Source organism: Psammomys obesus, unplaced genomic scaffold (genome assembly GCF_907164565.1).
Source record: "Psammomys obesus unplaced genomic scaffold, mPsaObe1.curated_primary_1811, whole genome shotgun sequence".
Classification (NCBI taxonomy): domain Eukaryota; kingdom Metazoa; phylum Chordata; class Mammalia; order Rodentia; family Muridae; genus Psammomys; species Psammomys obesus.
The window spans coordinates 16,106,355-16,127,833 of NW_026592548.1; the positions used below are offsets into that span (position 1 = coordinate 16,106,355).

The 21,479-nt window shown below is 41.3% G+C and overlaps 1 protein-coding gene across 2 annotated transcripts in view; it reads left to right on the forward strand.

Moving 5' to 3' along the window:
- Hs2st1 (heparan sulfate 2-O-sulfotransferase 1) overlaps positions 1 to 21,479 on the forward strand; it is a 146,867-nt gene that overhangs the window by 96,994 nt on the left and 28,394 nt on the right. For both annotated transcript variants that reach the window (XM_055614338.1, XM_055614339.1), the window contains exon 2: positions 13,611 to 13,849. In XM_055614338.1, the coding sequence (XP_055470313.1) occupies positions 13,611 to 13,849 (239 nt within the window). The remainder of the gene's footprint in view (positions 1 to 13,610; positions 13,850 to 21,479) is intronic.

Genomic DNA, 21,479 nt, shown 5'->3' on the forward strand with positions numbered 1-21,479 from the left:
TTCTTTTTCCTGTGGGAAAATTAGTGTTCTACACCAATTGATCATCTAAGATCTTGAGGAACAACTCTTTAATAAAGTGGAATACTGAACATGAGAAAGTGGCAGTTTGGGATGGGGTAGGTTTAGAGGATGGTATTAGAAATAGTAAGTAGAGGTTTCTTCAGAAGAAGAAGCTGGAGCTCCAGGCAGTGAAGAAATATTCACAGACATATGCAGCTGGGTAAAGACAAGTGGGGTGGCTTCAAAGAGGATGGTCCCTACAGCTCATGAATTTGAATGTTTGGTTTCCAGTTGGTAGAAGGACCAGGAAGTGTGTCCTGGTTGGAGGAAGTGTGTCACTGGGCATGGGCTTTGGGGTTCCAAAAGCCTTTCTCAGTTACATCTTCTCTACTTGGGGCTGCAGATTAGATTAAGTCCTCAGGTGCTGCTTCAGCGCCTTGTTTCCTGCCATGATGTTAATGGGCTAACCCTCTGAAACACTAAGCAAGCCCCTATTAAATGCTTTCTTTTTATGTTTCCTTGGCGACAGTGTTTCTTCACAGCAGTAGAAAAGTGATTGCGACAACAAAGCTTAAGGGTAATGATCTTATAAGTAGAATTGTGTTTGGCTACCCACTACTTTTTGTTTTATTTCCAAGAGAAAACTATTTCAGTAAAAAAAATGAAAGGAAATTAGTACAGTTTTCCTTGCAGGTACATAAGAAGCAGGGTAACCGGGCAGTTACAAGTACTGGTGTCAGTTTTTTCCAGCTGTTTTTTTGGCCAACGTTTAGAGTTTGCAGAAAGAACTAGAAAGCCACAGCATCCTTGTTGTGACCAGGATGTACTGGCTAACTGATGATAATCTTTGAGTTAGGTGAGAAAAACATTAAACGAATTTTGGTTTCTATGTTTTCAAAATCTTTTCAGATTGTAAAAAGCAACATATTTCCATTTGATATTAATTTGCTAATAAAATAATAAAATAATCTCCCTTAGTCGAGGTTTTGCTTCCTTAGTCAGCTTATCCCAATGTAGGTACTAGAAGGTCCCAGAAATAAATAATTCTTAAACTTTGAGTTGGGCTCTGTTGAGAAGCAGGACAGTTCCACACGGCCCACACATCCCACTCAGATGTGAACCGTGCGCATTACTCACCCTTTGTAACAGCTCATCTCCATATCATACCAGTTGCCTGGTATTGACATGCTTGTGTCAAAGGAACCTTTTCTAACTTAATAGCTTTCAAAACCATGAAAGAAGTGATTAGGGAAATTGTTATAATTGTATTAACCAGTAAATGTTATCCTACAAATGGTTGAGAATACCAGACTCATAAGAAGGTGTCCACCCTCACAGAGTAACATTAAAAGTGTGTTCTAAGCCCTTTTGGACTTGAAGATAATAGTATGTCTTAGGATTCTGTGATGACAAGCCTCTTTATTATGTATGTGTACTTTTATTTGTTCCAGGTAAAATTGGGCTTAAATGTTAAAATGTTAACTTAACTAAAAGCCCATTTTAAACTTTCTACCTTAAAAACTTATTTGGGGTCAGCTTTCTCTCCTTATACATTTGGGACCTTATTTTGTCAACATATGGCACATATGGGTTATTATATGACATTATCACAAAGCAAGTGTCTTTACATTATTCTCAATTAGCTGTGGTCTTCACTCTTGGGTTAATGTCCAAAGTCCTCTGGCTGTGTCTTAGCCCTGGCTTTCCTTACACTTAACTACTTCAGGTTCTGTATTCAGTGATTTACGTTGTTTCCATCCTCCTCGCTGCTCTCTGGTGTTTGTTATTTTAATATTATCTTCCTGTGTTTATATAGTCTAGGCTGCCCTTAGACTTGCTTAGACTTAGGCTTGCCTCAAACTTGAAATTCTTGTGCTTCTATGTCCCAGTGACAAGGTTCCATAATGCTCCTTTTAACCACTTTTGACAAATCTGTTATTGGTGTAGAGAAGACAGACCCAATGACACACAACAAAACAAAAACAGCCTAAAGTGTACATGTGAAAGGCCCGTGTACCTAAAAGTCAGAGCCCACAGATATTCTGGATTAACAGCTGGTTCTGTTTGTCCATCTGTGATTACTGTCCTATTTAAAGAATAGTTTTCTTCCTTTCATCTGACTCATTCCCAACTTCCTTTCTAATCTGTTTTGTTTGTTATACCCCATTTTATAATCACGATGGTCCTCTATAATGAAAAGTAATAATGATGAGTGTCATTGTTTAAATGTTCTAATAAATACTAGGAACTGGGTTTATTACATATTTAAGAATTATTACAGATATGTTCAGAATGTAAATTGAATTCTAAAATGAATCCCTATGTATTTCTCACAAGCTGTGACAATCATCAACTTATGCTTGGTCCTATTTCCCCTCTATCTTTACTTGTTTGTGGCATAATCAGGCTTCATACCATTTTGTTTGTAACTGTTTCTCAAGGGAAGAAAAAGAGCAAATTTAATTCAAAAATCCTGCTGAATGTTTACAGGCACATTGTAATGGGGTGTCTTTGTGGGCAGGGAGTTTCCTTTTGGAGTGCAAACACCCTCACATAGTAACTGTTTTACTAAGGTTCTGTGTAGCATCTTCCCTGGGGACTAGCCTTGATGGTACCAGAAAGTGCCAAGGGAGCATTTGACAAAGTTTCTTTTTTATTTCTGTGGTCTGGGGCCGCTAAGCTGATTATTATAGATGGGTCTCTCGGATTTTGTAGTGAAGAAAATAAATTAACAGTAGATCGATAACTTTATTGAACAAGCTATATTAATTGTTTTTATTATAAGGTAAATTTGGGGCTAGAGAGGTGGCACAGGGGTTAAGAGCACTTGCTGCCCATGTGTAGGACCCAGGTTTGGTTCTCAGCACCCACATACTGCTGCACAACATCCATAAGCATGCATGTGGTACACATGCAAAACATTTGTGTATTTAAAAGAAGTACAGCTAAAACTAAGTTTTAAAATGTGAACATTTTGCAGTGACTACAACTCTTGAGTCATAAATATATTAACCAGTGTGACTATTCAAGGAACTACATTGACAACTATTACTGTAGTGTGTCAGCCTGGCATAGCAGGTTTCTTAGAAATCAGAATCATATTGAAGTAATATCAGCGTTTAACAATTTTTCATCTCAACCTGTTGAGAACCTGATATATTATTTAGTAAGTGTATATGTATTAAGTTTTTCCCTTTAGTAGACTTAATATAGGATCAAAGAGTAAACGGATCAGAAACTATACAGGAGATAAATGTGTCCTTGTGAGCTAAGTCACATTCTCGTAACATTTATGTTAAAAAGACGTACAGGGTCATTTCCTTTTGCATATGCATGAAATGATTGATCTCTGAGCAGGTAAGTAATGGTGGTGATTGTATATTGTAGAGGATGCGGACAGACAAATGGGGCCAAACAATGGGGAAACTTCATTGTATACACGTGTAACGCTACCTAAGACTCTAAGCACTAGGGAAAGTAGGGCCAATCTGAACGGTAGAGGAAGACACTGTTTAAAAAATACTTGTAAAACAATTCACTGAAAAAAAATTCACTGTAAATAAAGAAAATTGAGCCCCCCCCCCCCAAAAAAAAAAATTCAACAACCCACACCCAAGCTAACTAAACAGCAAAGAAGAAATCGGAGTGAAAATATTACTTCTAAAGACTAGGCCTAACTAGAACAGCAAATACTTTTGTGTACTTGAAAAATAAGTCAGTTATATACAATATTTACTCTCTGTGTCACTTACTCTTCTGTTGGTTTGATAAAACACCATGACTCAACGCAACTTGTAGAGGAAAGGTTTAATTTAGCTTTTAGGCCCAGGGGATAAAAGTCCACGCTGGGAGGCATGGCAGCGTGGCCTCCAGCTATGGCAACTGCTCAGCCCCTAACCTCATACTTTTAACTCCCATACTTGTGGATTGCCTTCCATAAATTTAATTCATGTCTTTCTTTCATTTAAAATTATTTTCTTACAGCATTATCTAAATGAATCCTTTATTGACATATCTTGTAGTCTCTTTCTTTTTACTAGCATGTATGAATCTTTAACTCATAAGCTGTGTGTGAGTGTGCATGATGTAGAGGCCAGAGGACAGCTTGTAGAACATGGTTCTGGTTCTCTCAGACTCAACGTGGGTTCCAGGGATCAGGCTCAGGTCGTCAGGCTTAAATGGCAGCAGCTTTACCCATGAATCATGTCTCACCTGCCTGGACGTTTTACTTCTAACATATAAATATAAAGTTTAGTAGTTACAAATGAGATTTAAAAGTTTGAGTAATTTTCATCAAATGATTTTATTTGGGGGTGGGTGGGTGGTGTTGAGACAGGATTTCTCTGTGTAGACCTGGCTGTCCTAGACTTTGTAGACCAGGCTGGCCTCAAACGCACAGAAATCCTCCTGCCTCTGCCTCCCGATTGCTGGGATTATCTACCCACCCAAAATTATGAAATTAGGACTACATTAAATATAAAACAGGGACTGGACAAACAGCTCAGCAGTTAAGAGCACCTACTGCTCAATCAAAGAACCAGAGTTCAGTTTCAAGCACCATCAGGCAGCCTGCACACCCTTGTAACTCCAGTTCTAGATCTGATAACCTCTGTCCTCTACAGGCACCTGCACACATGTGCACATAAACTTATGCAGGCACATTCTCATACACATAAAATGCACAGAAATAACAGTAAGGTAGCTTCCCAAGGTAGAGCTTAGTATTAAAAGGCAGTTGATATCATGGCTGCTCAACTGCCTGAGTAGCCTTGTTCTTAGATTTAGCTTAGCGCGGACTTATCTAAGCTAGTGGGAATACCTCTTAGATACAGGAAAAGAGAAAATGGCATCCTACAGCTGACAAGTACTCCCTAGAAACATTGATTCTTGTGTATTCTTAGCCCATCATACCCTCATCTCCTGGGAGTTGGATATGCCAGTTCTTTGGCCATGAGTGAGTAATTGGTGAAGTGAGAGGGCAGGAGTCTGCAAGAGTCACTTAGGTGACCTCGATGGAGGCATCTGGAGAACCTCTGCTCTGGAATATAGTACATTTCAAACTCTAGTGAAATGTCGAGCTTTCAACAGGCTAACTAATTTTGAAACAGCTGTGGCATTAAGTTTTAGATAATGAGCCCAAACCCAGCTGGAATTGAGTCCTAGTTACTCCTTATTCTTGTTATTTATTATAGTGAATGGAATACCAGGTGCAGCTGTTGCACTGTGAAAGTAATTCAGCTTTGTAGACAGTCCTGCCATTCTTTCTTGATTTTTAAAAAGGCTGTAAATCTTCCATTTATACTTATACTTAATGGCAATTTGTACTTACACTAAAAATTGGTGAAAGTCTCTGAATCTTTTTGCCAGTTTAATACCAAAATTAATATTTTAGCTGGATTAGAAAGCTTAAATTTAATGGAATCCCTACTTTTGTATCTTTCCGCCAGTGTTTGCAATGTAAAAACTTTTAAGTGTCTTCCTAGCATGATTTATTTTGTGCTTCTACCAGCCTCATTTTTACATGCAAGTGGAGTGGCTTACCCTGTGAGCTTCACGCTAATAATGTGCAATGTGTAGTAGTGAGGGTTTCTGTGCCTTCAAAGAACATCCCCAAGCAGGAGCCCTGAGTCATGGGACACACCTACATGTTGTGCATACTCCTCCACCATCCTCTACTAAACATGGCTGTTTAGTGGTGGACAGTGAGTAGTGAAAACTCCTGCCGTCATCGTTAATAATTGTGCTTATTACTGTATGTAGACTTGCATTTGTTGTATTTCAGATACAGAATAGTAGTGATAAGGGAGGTACAGGTCTTCGGCCCAAAAGCTGTCAGTCTCAAAACCTTCCTTTGACATCAGCTATGCTGTGACTTTTACCTTGTCTGTCTTTAGGTCAGATGTATTCTGAGATGTATATATCATTCCTTGGCTTTGTGAGACTTGCTTTGTCGAAAACCCTTAATCCAGCCCATCCCCCGTTAACCCCTCCTCATCCTGAGAATATGTGTGGGGTCGGATCTGATTTACATTAAGAAGCTCTTTTCTTTGTCTTAAGCACAGATTTTTGCATAGGACCTTCTCCATTAACGTGCCTTTCTAGTGGACTGTCTAGAAATGAGCTGTCTCCTGTGTGCCTTCAGTGATGAAAGAGCAGAACTCCCTCTTCTCCTGAGCATCTGCTCAGGCACCTGTTTTTTCACGGGCTTCCATCTCTAATCAGGCATTATCATCCCTGCTGCTGCCCGAAAGGAAAGGTAGCCGTGCCACAGCTCTGCGTTGCCAGCACTGGTGCTGTGCTTTCTGAAGAAACGGTCCTGTTTCTGGACCCTTTTGGACTCAGTGTCTATCACACCGAACCTGGTTTGTATGCCCCTGTGAAGACCCTGTATCTATACACTAACTCTGTATTCCCCCTCATGGTGGGTGCTGACTATCAGGAGGGTTGTTGTGAGTTCAGGATCAGCCTGAGCTACATAGTGAGTTCCAGCCAGCCTAGGCTACAGGTGTGAGATCCTGTTTCAAAAAAATAAAAAAAGTGAGAAACAAAACATCTTCCCGGCATGACGTTTACAGCATTGTTCCAGCTATGGCAACTGCTCAGCCCCTAACCTCATGCCCATATTGCTCTTGCTCCTTCCCCCGTGTCCAGGCCTTCTGAGAGACACTTTGAGAGCTTTACTCAAGCTGTTCCTTGTGCCTAGTCTAAACCTTCAACCCTTTTCAGCCCTGTATTTGTCCTCCTCAGGAAGAATTTCCTTTCCTCAGCTCTCCTTAGAATCCTTTTGTAGCCCTTTCTATTTTTACACCTTTTGTCATGTGTTGGATACACTTTATCAGAGACAGTATCTTGATGTGTTACCTGGGCTGATCTCAGACTCAAGGAGCTCAAGTGATGCTCCCTGCCTCAGCCTCCCTAGGTCTGGAATTACAGATGCATGCAATTGTGCTGGCTCGTTCATGCTTTTATTATAAACACTCCATCAGACTTCCCAAGAATAGGTCTGTCTCCAAAATCTGAAACAATACTTAACTGTTAATAAGCCAGGTGTGGTGGTTTATGCCTGTAATCCCAGCACTCAGGGAAGCAGAGGCAGGTGGATCTCTGAGGACCAGGCCAGCCTGATCTACAAAGCCAGTCCAGAAAAGCTAAGGCTACGCAGAGGAACCCTTTCTCAAAAAGCTAAAACTAATAACAACAACAACAATAATGATGATAAGTTAATAAACCTGGTGCAGAAATGCCTTGAATATAAATGGTCACCATTTATATTCTCATTATATGTTCTCATTTCTTGAAGTTGCGGAGTATTATATCCGATCAGTTTCTTGAATTCTTAGAGTAACTATGAGATCAATCTTCTTCAACATACAGATTTATTTTATGAGGTAAAATTTGAGTTTAAGAAAAGGATTTAACATAGATGTAAGCATGGGTATTGGGAACAAGAAGGGAGGCATGAAGTGTGGCTTCTCAAGCTACATTGTTCCAGGAACCGCTTGCCTTCCTACCACCACATGAATTGTGGTTTACGTACCTGCTCCCTTCTCATGAGCCGCTTTTACTTCTGGTTGTGTTTTGTTTTGCTTCGTGGAATTTAGTGTTTATATACTCCAGAGAGTCCTGTTGTCTGTTCTGTTGTAGAGTCTTTTCTCTTTTCATCCATTGGTCCTCACTCCGTGCCGATATCAACAGGGACTAACAGCTTGACCCCAACCTCAACCTCCTGAAAAGCTGCCTTTACTGACTACCAAAAGACCTTCTGTTGAGCCAGTCTGTCTAGGACACTACTGCAGACATGGGGGCTTCCTAACCGTTCTCTCTGTTCAGCATGGTAGTCTTGTTCTAGGTGTACTCTGAAATGTCACAAATCCCTGTACCACCAGGGATTTAAATCACATTCCTTTTTGTGATTTAAGAAAGTAATTACTACATTTTAATGGGAATGTGGGTTTCAGAGTCCAGTGAAGACCAGAGTTCTGGCAACTTTGTACTTATTTCTTCTTGAATCCAGCTCTACACAATATTATATATGTACAGAATTCTTTTAAAATTACAGTGAATTTGTGTTCACTTAAACATGTGGGATTGTTCCTGGTCCATAGAAGAGCCTCAATATAAGCATAGTATTTTTTTTTCAGCTGCTTCCCATTACTGTTCTTACATAATTCTGAAATAATTTTAATAATGTGATTTATTTATTAGCTACTACCCATACTTATGCCTTTCCCCATTGTCATTGCCACAGTTACCCTCTCAAGGCTCAATTTATGCAACCTGTTTTCCAGAGCACCTTCTCCATTGTTGGATTTGGAAGTATTTTGTTTTCATGAGATTTGTTACAGTGACATTCATTCAGTTTGTACAAGGTAGTATCTAAAATAGGAACATGTAAGATGTTGCTAAAATTAAAAAAATAATAATAATTTGAGATACAAAGCTTCTTAAAGCTTGTAATAAAAAAGCAGGCACATCTGTGATCTCAGCACTCAGGGAGGTAGAGGCATTGGGATCGCTGTGAGTTTAAGGCCAGTCTGGTGTACAGGATAGCCAAGGCTACACAGAGAAAACCTGTCTCCAAAAACCAGAGAGTGAGAGGAAGGAAGGAAAGAAGGAAGGAAGGAAGGAAGGAAGGAAGGAAGGAAGGAAGGAAGGAAGGAGAGAGACAATATCTAGACTGGACTTTGTTACGCTTCAAAGTATTCAAGTCATTGAAATGAGGAAGAGCAGTGACTGAAGTTAGCGCTTGACTTTTTTACAATATTTTACATTTTAAAAATGTATGTGGCATAATTACTAACTGGTAAAGAGTCACGGAAGGGTCTGGAAGACTTTTTTCCACAAACACAGTCCTCCTGTTATCCATGTAGTAATCCACCACCCACGAGAGAAACACTGACTTGTTTCCTAAATGTTCATGATTGGTATTTAGAATATCATACAGTTAGTGGCTTACTAAAGTGGTAGGAATTTAAGAATTATGTTGCTTTGGCTTTGATTTTTTTAACATTAATATTTTTTGAAATAATGATACACTAGCAAGAAGTTCCAAAGATGATGCAGCATGCTTTGCTTTTTAGTTCCTAGAAAACAGGTGAGGACTGGCCGTCTGTTTCATTACAATAACAACAAAATGCAAATTCCAGAATAAAAAACTTTTCTGTAAGTACTTGAACAGTTTTTACAGTGTGCTGTGTCCTGCAGTATTTGTCAAATTGTGCAGTGAGAAAAATACTGAATTTCAGCCAATATCGTGTGGAGCACAGACTCTGGGGTCAGGTTGACCTGGAGCTGTGTTCTTACATCAGTAATCATCCAGTGGTCACATCCTTGACATCTGACTAAATGGAGATAATAATGGGCTTCTCGGAGTTCCTTCAAGATTAAAATGTGAGGTAGGTACAGTATGGAGGTGGACACTGAGAAACAGGCAGATCACAAACTCAGGATCAGCCGCCTGATAGTCCTATCTCAAAAAAGAAGAATAAACTCATTTTTATAAATGTTACGCACTTTTAGTCATAGTTTTGTTTTGGGTATTATTAAGATGAGCTAATATCTTAAGATACCTGTATTTTGTAGTTTTCTTGTTTTTGATATGTTTTTAAGTGAAATTCACGTGAATTAGCCGCTTTAGAGAGAGTAGTCCACTAGCATCTATCATGTTCAGTGTTACAAGCACTGTTGACCATTGTCATCCCTCTGACGGAATGCTATAACATTCACTGAAAGAGTTTTCTTTTCCTCCCCACCCTGTGGCGGCCACCAGTCTGCGTTCTGGTTTTCTGAGGGCTTTGCTGAAATCTATCTATTGTTCGTCCTTCCTTCCTTCCTTCCTTCCTTCCTTCCTTCCTTCCTTCCTTCCTTTTCTCTCTCTCTCTCTTTCTTTCTCCCCCACCCCACTTTTTTTTGTTTTTTTGAGACAGGGTTTCGTGGCATAGCCTTAGCTGTCCTGGTGCTCACTCTGTAGACCAGACTGGCCTCAAACTCACAGAGATCCTCCTGCTTCTGCCTCCCAAGTGCTGGGATTAAAAGCATGTGCCACCACTGTCAACTACTGTGATTTTTTTTTCTTGCCTTTTTTGTTTTTTTAATTATTTTGAGATGCATGCTTTTTTTTTTTTTTTTTTTTTAGGAGGAATAGTATGTTCTATATACATACCATGTCTTAATCATCTGTTAATGGATTTCTGGACCATTTTCATCTTTTGGCTATAGAGAAAAGTACTGTTATAGATAAATACGTGTCTTCATTTCCTTGGAATATCTACCTGGAGATGGAATTGCTAAGTCATATTTTGTTATTTAAAAACTTTGAGAACTACCAAAATGTTTTCCATTGTAAAATAGTCATATCAGCAATGTTCTGAGGGTCCTGGTCCCTCTGCTTTCGTAAACACTGTTGAATAATAACTGTCCTAGTGAACATAAAGTGGCACTTCATTGTACTTTCCTTTTTAAAGATTTATTTATTGTGTATACAGTACTCTACCTGTATGTATGCCTGCACGTCAGAAGAGGGCACCAGATCTCATTATAGATGGTCATGAACCACCATGTAGTTGCTGGAAATTGAACACAAGACCTCTGGAAGAGCAGCCAGCTCCTACCCTTTGAGCCATCTCTCTAGCCCTTTCACTGTGCTTTTGATCTATATTGCCATGACTGTCTTCTTGCTCCTCTGTTACCGTCACAGCTCTGTTAGAGTATAGCCCAGGCCTCCCCAGCTTCCCTTGTTCCTGTACTCCTGCCTCTGTTTCCCTCTTCACCATCCTGCTGTGAGCCCATTCACGAGGGTTTCACGTCAGTTACTATACTTCTAAAACTTCCATTGGGACTAGTTGTATGTTTAAATTTTTATTGTTTATCTTACATGTGTGGGTATTTTGCCTACATATATGTCTGTGCACCACATGTATGCCTGGTGCCTGTGAAGACCAGAAGAAAGCAGTGGATAGGGTACTTTTCTTTGTACATGGTGACTAGATCTGAATCAAAATTGAAGGTATACACCACCATGACTCGCGGTTGGAAAATTTTAATAAACTAAGAAGTAAGTAAATCCTAAGTATATTTCAAAAAACTCTCCATAAAATAATTTCTCCTGTAGGTACATTTTATTTGTGAAAATTTTGCTTTTTTTTTTTTTAACTTTTTCTGTTGCTGTGACCAAGTACATGACGAAAAACAACTTAAGAAAGAGTTTGTTTGGGCTTACTATGTGAAGGAAATACAGTCGTCCATGGCAGAAAACTTTAGCAGCCAGCATAAGAAACTGTTCACATTACCTCAGGGAGAAAAAAGGGGACAGAAAGTGAGGCCTGAGTATAGGAACCCACTTACTTCCTTCAGCCAGGTTCCACCTCCTCAACCTTCTGTAACCCCTCAGGATAGTGTCCCTGGCTGTTAAAACATGTGAGCCCCCGAGTGACATGTCACAGTCCAACCACACACATGCAGGCAATGGAAATTCCATTAGGACATGTGACTCTGGAATGGTGAGGTACTTCTGGTATTTTCCTGTTCTGTACTTGAACTGTTTGTTTGTTTATTTATTTTGTAGCCTGCTGCTTTATTGAGTTAACTACACACCTGCAATACTCACAGGGACCTTGAGAGGATTGGGGTGGGTTGGAGACCACTCTGTGGTCCGTGAGCAGGAGGAACATAGTGGTCCATTCAGTCCTGATTAACAGGACCAGATGGAGGCTTAATGTGGGGAAGTCTGTGTTTCACCTATATCCTGGGTCTCAAGGATGTTTGTTCAGTGCAGGAGTCGACAGGCAGTGTGGAAAGTGTGGCAGTTTCCAATGGCCTGAGCAGCTCTAGCCTCTACCCTGCCACCCATCAATAGATTCCCTTCACTCGCTTGTTGTCAGGGTTGAAGGGAGACTTCAGGTGAACCTGGGCAGCATAGGTGACCTCCATTCTCTCCAAGGTATACTCTCCACTCTTCACAAAGTCTAGAGAGACTGGACCACCACTGGGGTCTCGGATGTAGCCATAGGCAATTGCCATGTCCAAAGTCAGCCCTCTGGACATGGCCCACCACTTGGCTGTTTCTCCAGATAGCTTCCAAGCCAAACATAGGCACCCCCTCTTCTACAGTGAGGCATACCAGGCGTCGATGGAGGCCTGTGGCTCCCTGCTTCTTTAGAGCCTCACAGCCTAGGAAGGGCACTGAGGGCTTGAGCTTACAGGTGAAGGCTAATTCTGCCTCCAGGGGGCTGTCATCAGGCCTCAGGTCTGCATGCCAGTGTCGATAGCCTTTCTCCATGCTCAAGGAGTCAGTGGCATGGTAGCCTGAATTGACAAGGCCATGCTTGGCATCTGCAGCCGTCACAGCCCAGTAGACTGGCAAACAGGATGCACGGGGCACATGCAGCGCCCAGCCCAACTCCCTGACAGAGGATAACCAGATGGCCCGGACCAAGTGCCCAGCAGCTCTCACCAGCTGGTGGGTGGAGAAGGGGAAGGCCTCATTGCTCAGGTCAGCGTCAAGCACATCCTGGAGAATGGCACGGCTGGCTGGGCCCTGGATGCTGAGTATGCCCAGATCTTCAGAACTACCCATAAGCTGGCACCAGAACTCCTGGTCTTGTAGCACGGTGGTTATGTGGGACTAGTTTGTTGGGTCACAGCCCCACCCACAGCCAGGTAGTAGCCATCCCCTTCAAAGGCAGGGGCCAGGCGGCTAACAGGTCACTCTCAGTGCCTCCCCGATGGTTCAGCGTGCACGTGTATACTGTTGAGCCTGGGGGTTGGTTGACATCTGCTGAGAAGAGCCAGTCAGCGGCCTACCTGGCTTCCACCCCCAGCAAGTAGAACTTCTCAAAGTAAGACATGTTGAACATGGCAGCAGCACCTCTGCAGGCCAGACATTCCTTCTGGACCATGTGAAGGTACGGTGGGCAGCCAAAAGTGTACTCCTTGCCTAGCAGCCTTCTGTAGGCATAGTCCTGTGTACCTGGTTTCCATAGGCTCCATAGTAGTCTTAGTTACAGAAAAGAGACCAGCTCCCACTCTCCGTTCCTCTTCCTTCTTGTGGCCTGAAGGTAAATGCTCCCACCCCAGGCCCATATGTTTGAGCGCTTGGTTCTCATCTGATGGTGCTGTCTAGGGGGTTGTGGGATGTTTCGGAGGTAGAGCCTTTTTGAAGTAAATGGGTCTTGAACTATTCTTTTGTTCTTGTTTTGCACCTTTTTATCCTGCAGAAGTAATTCTGAATGTTTGATCCTTTAACAGCCATTCTTCCTCAGCTGTTGGAAAAGAAAAGTGTGCTCTGAGCTCAAGCGGTAATAGAATCAACTAGATTATCCTCTTGAGAACTCTGCCTGCCTATGTTCCTTGGTTCTTTGTTTTCATTTTCTGCCTTCTTTTATGTTTTTCTCTTGCCTTATGATAATTAGAAGTTAGATGTTCATAATTTTGTAATGCTATCAAGAACTTAGCTCATTCAGAATGGCTATGCAAAGCGTATAAATGTTCATTGGTATCTATAGACTTTGGGTAGTGGTTAATTTTGGTATATATTTTTTGTTTGTAAGGCTTTTTGTAAAAAGTTTTTTTAAAAGATAAAGAACTTAGTTCAGCTTTCCTTTCCTTTGTAGAAAGGGCAATTGCAAGACATGAAGTACGAGAAATTGAACAGCGACATACAATGGACGGCCCTCGGCAGGATGCAGCTTTGGATGAAGAAGAGGATATCGTCATCATTTATAATAGAGTTCCCAAAACTGCGAGCACCTCGTTCACCAATATCGCCTATGACTTGTGTGCAAAGAATAGATACCATGTTCTTCATATCAACACTACCAAAAATAACCCAGTAATGTCATTGCAAGATCAGGTAATTACCACATAGGGAATACACAAATGCTTTCTGAGAGCTCCTCAAATTTGGTATTGCAAAGGATGAAGTGTTTTAAAGGGATGTGTGCAGTTACCAATGAATTGTATGTGGGTTTGGTGGGGAGGGCAACCAATTTTTTCCCCCAGATTTATAGTTTTTCTAATACTTAACACATTTTCTTGCATATATAGTCAATCTATAGTCAAAAATTTATGAGGTGAGCGAATTGAAAAAAGAGCTAGAAGTTTTGATATTCTTCAGTATGAAATCTCTTTTTTTGTTGTTTGTTTGTTTTGAGACAAGGTTTCTCTGTGTAGTCCTGGCTATCTGGAGTTTGCTACGTAGAGTAGGCTGGCCTTGAGCTCACAGAGATCTTCATCTTGCCCAGTTTAGAATTGTTTTTTAAAACATGAAAAGATTCGTGCAGTAAAAAGTTACGGTTTGAACTCATAACGAGGAGGGATTGACTCAATACCTGCACACAGTTCTGTACTACCCTCCTGAATTTCTTCTTCAGGCTCAAGTAATGTTAGCCACAAACCAGCCTCCTGGAGAACAAATAGCGGCGGATGTCTTTAGCAAAATCTTACTTTCTAATTGTCTCATTGAATTCTAGATGAACAAATGGATAGACAACTTCATGTAATAGTGTTTTAAAATATTGGATATTGTCAGATGAAATCTATTTCTTCCAAAAGCAGCTTACATTTCCCATTTACTTGCAATGATAGCTATAATTGTAAGTTCACATTGTTAATATTGATGACAAAGGGTGTTTGGCCACTGTAAAAAGAAACTGAAATCCTACGTAGCCCCAGATGCCATATTGCAGGAGCTCCAATTAGAAGCTGTCTGCAGTCATGCTGCAGTTAGGTCTTCAGCTGCTTGGAAGTGGTCGGCCATAGTTGGTTGTGAACTTGACCATTTTTTTTTCATTTCAAACCTATCTATAACTGTTACACTAAGCAGGGAATAAAGTGATGCATTCTTGCCCGAGAGCTGTTATTGAAGGTTAACGGTAGATGGCATATCATCTAGCCATCTGCTTTTTGACTCTCTGTTGAATCATTTATTATTTTTTATAGAACAAAAAATAAATGTCTTGTCAGCCAAATAAAATAATTCTGTAAATGAGAGGAAACAGGCTTTTTAAAACTGTTAGTAATTAAAAAAAAAAAAAAATCACAGTTTATCTCAAGGCCAGCATACCAAGTGTTACTTTTGCACACTGTGTGGTGGGTTTGTATAGGTGCATTGCAGAACATACCTTGATTTAAAAGAGCGTGTCTTGATCCTCACGGAATAACTTCAAATTTTCTCAGCAGTATTTTTCTTTTTTAATGTTAACTTGTTTGTTCAATTTTTGCTTATTTTGTGTCCAATCTTCCAAAGTTTCCTGGCAGCTACAAGGTATCTGGCAATGACATCCGCGTTTTTTCCTTAGTGAAATGATAAGTGTGGAGACGCTCACCACACATGACATTTATCAGCCCTGTGTAGATGCACTTCCCAGTTGCACGTGGATGGGATGCTGCTTGTTTTCCCTTCAGCGCCTTGGCATTTATACATAGGACGAGCACAGCTGAGAAGAGATTGCCGCTCTAAAGCAGGCACTGTGCGGTGAGCAGCACCAAGAACTTCTTTTATAGAGCACTCTAAGCATTTAATGACAGACTCCAAATGTCAGCTGGTAGTGCAAAGCCTGCTCCTATCAACAGTGACAGACAGGGGACCTCTGATACAGCATGTGTAAAGTTTACTGATCTCATGCACAGAATCCATCTTCTTAAAAAAAAAAAAAAAAAGCCACATTGCAGCTCCCTGTCCTTAGCATGACATGAGGGCTTTTACTCCAACCCAAGAAGCATCATCTGAATGTAAATTTAAAACTTCTATGATTTTAAGAAGATCTCCATCTTCTATACTATACTTTTACTGTCATATTCTGTTGTACTACTTTATGACTTTCAGCTGATTAGGAATCTGAATGGTTGTCCGCTAAGCAGATAGCTTCACATTGGTGTCACATTAGTGACTCGAGTAAAAATGCTGCTGGGGGAACCTGTGTGTAAAGCCCAATCAACTCTTAGAAAAGCTGGGCTGTAATAGGAGACCCTGGTCCATTTGGATCCTCGTGCATCCATGTCAGCAGCTTGTCCCACCCAGCACTGTACATCTTGGATACGCTGCTAAACTACTTACATGCTCACTTACCTTTATTAAAGCTTAGAAGCAAAGCCCAAAACATTTTTAGTCTCAGAGCTGTTCAGCAAGATGACAGCAGTGCTTCTCAGGCATCCTTGGAAAGTTGTCAGCTTTGTTCTCAAATGTCTCAATCACCTTACTGAATATGTGATATATACAAAGGTTGTGCCACATTCTTTGGAAGAAATACCAATGAAATAAAGCCCAATGCATGTCTTTCAAAGAGCTTTTTATAATTTACTTAGGAGTCTAAAACATAGAGTAGAAACTGAGAGTAGTTAAAACATCAGCGTATGATAATATCACCAAAATGTTTTATGTTACGTACTTTGAAGAAAGCACACTTATATCATAGACCGTCCTGTAGAACAGCCCTCCTTATCTTCTCTAAAGTTCAAGTGTTGTGACAGCTAAACAGGACACAGGGCCATGGTGGAAGCTCAGAGTACAGGAGACTAAGAAAGCAAAGGTGTTGTGTGATCATAATTGGACATTTGGTTTAAAATGAGAAGGTCCTTGTTCATAAATAGTGCATGCTACAGCATTTAAGAATGAAGTGTGGATGTGTTCCATTGTCAGATACTTGAGAACAATGAATATGTCTGAACATATAAAGAGAGACCATGTGTTGACAGTAAAGAGTCTAGGTGAGCAGTTCATGGGTGCTGGCACCATACCATTTCTACTTCTAAAGTATAGAGTGTGTTCATTTGGAGGCAGGACCTCGCTTGTGCCGCACAAGATAGACTCGTATATGCAGGGATGCTCTGCCCCAGCCTCCTGTCTGGAAGGAAGCAGCTGGGACAGAGGAAGAAGAAAGGCTTTCAAGGAGATTAACAGAACATAGAAGCACAAGAAACTAAGAGGTTAAAATGAAGTGACCTTTGTTAGAGTTAGGTTTTTGAGGTGGCTTTTAATTTAGATAATTATAAGGAATTGGTGAGGGCTAAAGAGGTGGCTCAGTGGTTAAGAGCACTGACTGTTCTTCCAGAGGCCCAAGTTTGATTCCCACAATCACATGGTGCATCTAAGCCATATGTAACTCCAGTGCCAAGGGACCCAAGTCCCTCTTCTTGCCTCTGTGGGCACCAAACACAGGCACACATGCAGACAAAACACTCATGCACAAAAAATAAAATAAAATAAAATAAAATAAAATAAAATCGGTTAGAAATAAAGAACTGGTGCAAGAAACAGCTCTTCTAGTTAAAAACAGCTTTATATCATAGAACATCTTGTGACTGTGCCCAGTAGCTATAATTGGCAGCATGCTGTGTGGACTTTCTTAAATCCATTCTGCTCTCATATTTTTAAGTTGATTATATGTGACCCATCTTGGTTTAAACATTGAAAGCATCTAGCTCTAAAGGACAACATAGTAATATATATATATATATATATATATATTTATTATGTGTGTACGTGTTTTTTTTAACCTACTCTTAAGCTGACTTGTGCTCATTATTATTAGAGCCTATAGTTTGCTATGTGCTGCAGATACTTCTCAGAGCAACACACTAGCTAGCATTCACAGCCTATTCTGTGTAAGCTAATCATTGGTTAAAATGTGGATTCTTAACTGTAAAGAATCAAAATATAATGTGATGTTCTGAATTTTTAGAAAGCTTCTTCCATTTGATGTTGCAGTTCTGGAAAAGCGATTTAGAACACAGTTTAGTAGCACTATACAAAGACACATTGAGATCTTTCCAGGAAGTTTTGTTTATCTTTACATTCATGTTTCTACTTTCACTGCAGCATCCAAATTTCTTATCCCAGCCAATAGACCCATCCTAATTCAGCTCTTATCTTTTACATCAACATCTTATCCAGTGGATATTCTAGCTTTTTGGGTCATGGACTGTGCCAAGCCTTTCTCACTTCAAGCCACCTGCTCTTACCTCCTAGTATAATGTATCTCTCGCTAGTTGTCTTCATGCTCTTCATTTAGCTCCATATTAAATGACAGGCTCTTGGACCTTGACTAGCCATCCTGTGTACCCCTTCCAAGATATTGGAATCATATCACTCTGAGTACTAATCAATTTATGCACTTATCTTACATAGTAGTTTGGTTTCTTTCTGTAGTACAAACCCATTGAGGGAAGACATCTTGTTTGTTCAGTGTATCCCTCATGCCTTGTGCCTCGAATAGTGACCAAGATGTGGAAGATGCTTGATACAACTTTTGTTGAATGATGCGTATGTCAGTGAATGAACCAACCTAGATTTTGATAGTAGTCCTTTCCTGACCTCAGCCCCATGGTTACAGCTACAAGCCGAGAAAACTCTCCGATTGATACAGTTTGATTTTCTACCTCCCAAAGTTGAACAGCTCAGGTCTGGTGCCCTGTATTGCACCTGAACCCCATACTTTTTTATTTATATACTACTTTTCCCATTAGTATAGAAAATCTTCTCTCTGGTTTAGACTAAAAAATATGCCTGTGGCTATACAAGAAATGTTTAATTGAAGTAAGTTTATTAGTAGGTGTTGGTAATAATTGCATAAGCTAATAGTAGTCTCCATCTCAAGAGATAATTACGAAGCTGGAAGTAGGCCAAGGAGTTCCGGGATACTCCTACTCCTTCAGATAGTGGAAACGCATTCTTTTGTGATCACAGAGATCAGAATGTGGAGTAGAACCTATTGAGAATGAAGGCCTACCTGCTGTTCCTGCGACAGCGCCTTCTCAGCTTTTTCCTTTAGTATTGGTTCAGGTCTGATTTAACAAGCAAATAAATCATGTACCACCACCTACGCTGCTTGTTTTTTCCCCAAAGGTATATTGTGATTACTTGCTAGCCTGGCTCTGCTTGAGTTATAAAACCTGACAGAAGCCATAGTTTAGAATCTGCTCCAGGCTAGCCATAAAAGCATTATTTTCATGTACTGTATCTAACTACTTTCTGAACCATTCTTCTTGATAGCATGCTTCAATCAGAGAGTGGAAACTATTTGAATTCTCTCTTCTACCTCTGCCAGTGTCCAATGCTTTCAGCCTCTTAAATGTCATTTGATGCTGTCGAGTTTTACTGCCCTTCACCTGGCATGTAAGGAAGAATCTGTAAAGTGCACTGGTTGGCTCACCCAGTCCCCGTGGGCAAAAGCATGAGGTACAGGAATGAGAAGGTGGAAAATGATGTATGGAGAACTTGTAGGGCTAGAGCCACGGCAGCCCGCCATTACAGCAGTGAAAGCTGCTGAGCCACAGCAGCCATCCTCCATCACAGCAGCCCACAGCTGTGGCAAAGCAGAGAGATCAAAGTGGTGGCCCGACTTAATGCCCCAGAAGCCAAAGACCCAAGGAGTGGGGAGGCCCACCAAGCTGAGGTGACCTGCCACCCAAGCCATCTGACCACCTGCCGCAACAGCAGCTGTGGCAATCCCAAGTCTAGCCTGTTCCAGCCCCCAAGATGTGGGGTGAGCCTTCTTAGGCGCCCCAAGCCGTCCTGATCCCCTGCACCCCAAGCCATGTTGACCCGCTACCATGGGAGCTGTCCATGGTGATGACAGCCATTCAGCCTGATGCCTTCACAGTGGACTCTTTGTAAATTCTGGACACTTTGTATACTTTATAATCCCTCAAGGTGGAAAAGTGGCCAGGCCTCTCTCTCTGAGAAAGCTAAAGCAGCCCAGCTCCTCTGCCAAGACCTTTTTAACTATCATTTCCAGCCCCTCAGTGTAGGGCTCATCCCAGATTGTGAAAATTTGAGGTGAAAAGTCTAGACAAAAACTCACCAATCCCTGAGCTTCCCACTAAAACTCACCAGTCACTGAGGAGAAAGAAAACCGATCAATCTCTGAACAGGATTGGTTCCCAAGCTCAGGACTTGAAATTGTACCAGTCCACACTCTGGAAATCCCTGCCCTAGAAAGCTCCACCTCCTAAGAAATCCTATACAAAGGCTGTGTCTACCCAGTTCCCTATTGCCTTCTCCCAGGAGTAGAGGCAGCCGCTCCTAGATTTGTCCCTCCTCTCTTAAGAGATTCACTGTCTGCTGTGACTCACTTGTCAGAAGAAGAGAAGAAAGAAGAAATGGAGGAGTGGAGCTTAGGCTCTTAGGCTCCTCAGCTCACCAGGGGTTGGGGCAACCCTTCCCCGGGACCTGCAATATCTCTGCTGAGGGGTCCTCTTCTCAGAGCTGTGTGGTTCCTGTGTTCCCTGTCTCAGGATACCATTGGGACACTCTCCCACCTCAGAGCTGGGATTCATTCCCAGCCTGTGGAGGTGTGAGTTTCGTGGACACCTTCCCACCCAATCAGGAAGGCAGGCAGCAACAACAAGCAAAAACAGCAACAGAACTGACTGGACCAGGTTGGGGAGTAGGGGAGTGGAGGTGGAAACATTGGAGAACTAGAGGGTAGCTATTAAACATGGCTAAAAGGGAAATGGCTCAATTGATACTATAAAAAGGAAACCTTCAGAACTGCCATTTTCTAAAGGATTGCTTATAGTATCTCCACGGAGAACAGCTTTGAAGAAGTGTGTATGGAAGTTCTGTATGTAAGTGGACTGCGACATGCCCCAGCTGCTTTCCAGAGGACAAAGTGTGAAGTGTACTTACCCCGCTGACATCATTTGTTTGCCTGTCACTTCTTTCTGTCCTGTGAAGGGACAGGGAAACCTTAGCTCCTTTTGTTTTTGCAGATTAGAAAAAACAGCAGCTTCATTAATGAGACCGTGACCTGCCACTTACATGGTGTTCACCTGAAAGACACATATGCACGTGTCTTTATTACTATAACTTGTCTTTTAATGGCTCCAGAGGCTTGTGTGTCGGAGGTGGGCCTAGGGAGGCATGTTATGGAGGTGGGAGAAACTCAAAAAGTAGGGCCAGGTGGGAGCGAGCCGTCATGTGGGTGAGGTGATCCTCTGAGAATTCTAGAGCCTGGCTCCTTTCCTTTCTTCCTCTCTGCTCCTGGGGACAGGGACAGCCCTTGTGCTCTGCTGTGTTCTCTTCATGGTGTGCTGCTTCACTTCAGACCTAAAACAACAGGACTGATTGTAAACTAAATCTCCAAAGTTAGAAGACAGAATAAACTTCTCTCTTATAAAGTGACTAAGTTATCTGTTAAGGAGTGAAAAGCCAGCCAGCACAAGCTGTATAAAAAAGAGACCCAATGTGTTTGGAAGAACTCAACAGTGACAGTGTGGGGAATTTTAAAGCAGTTATAATCCACCTGAAACTGCCTCAACTAGTCTGTAAAATTTATGTAGCTTAGAGTCCTACACAGGTATTTGTACTTGGGTCTCTTGGCTTTACTCTTCATTGCTCAACAACCCATCATTACTGAAAACAGTAAAATAAGTGAATCTTCCAGATCGCCATTGAAGTCTCTGTCTGTGGGACTGAGCCAGTAGTGAGCATTGTGGGTTGGAAGCTGAGTTATGATGGAAGGGATGAGTAAATTCATAAG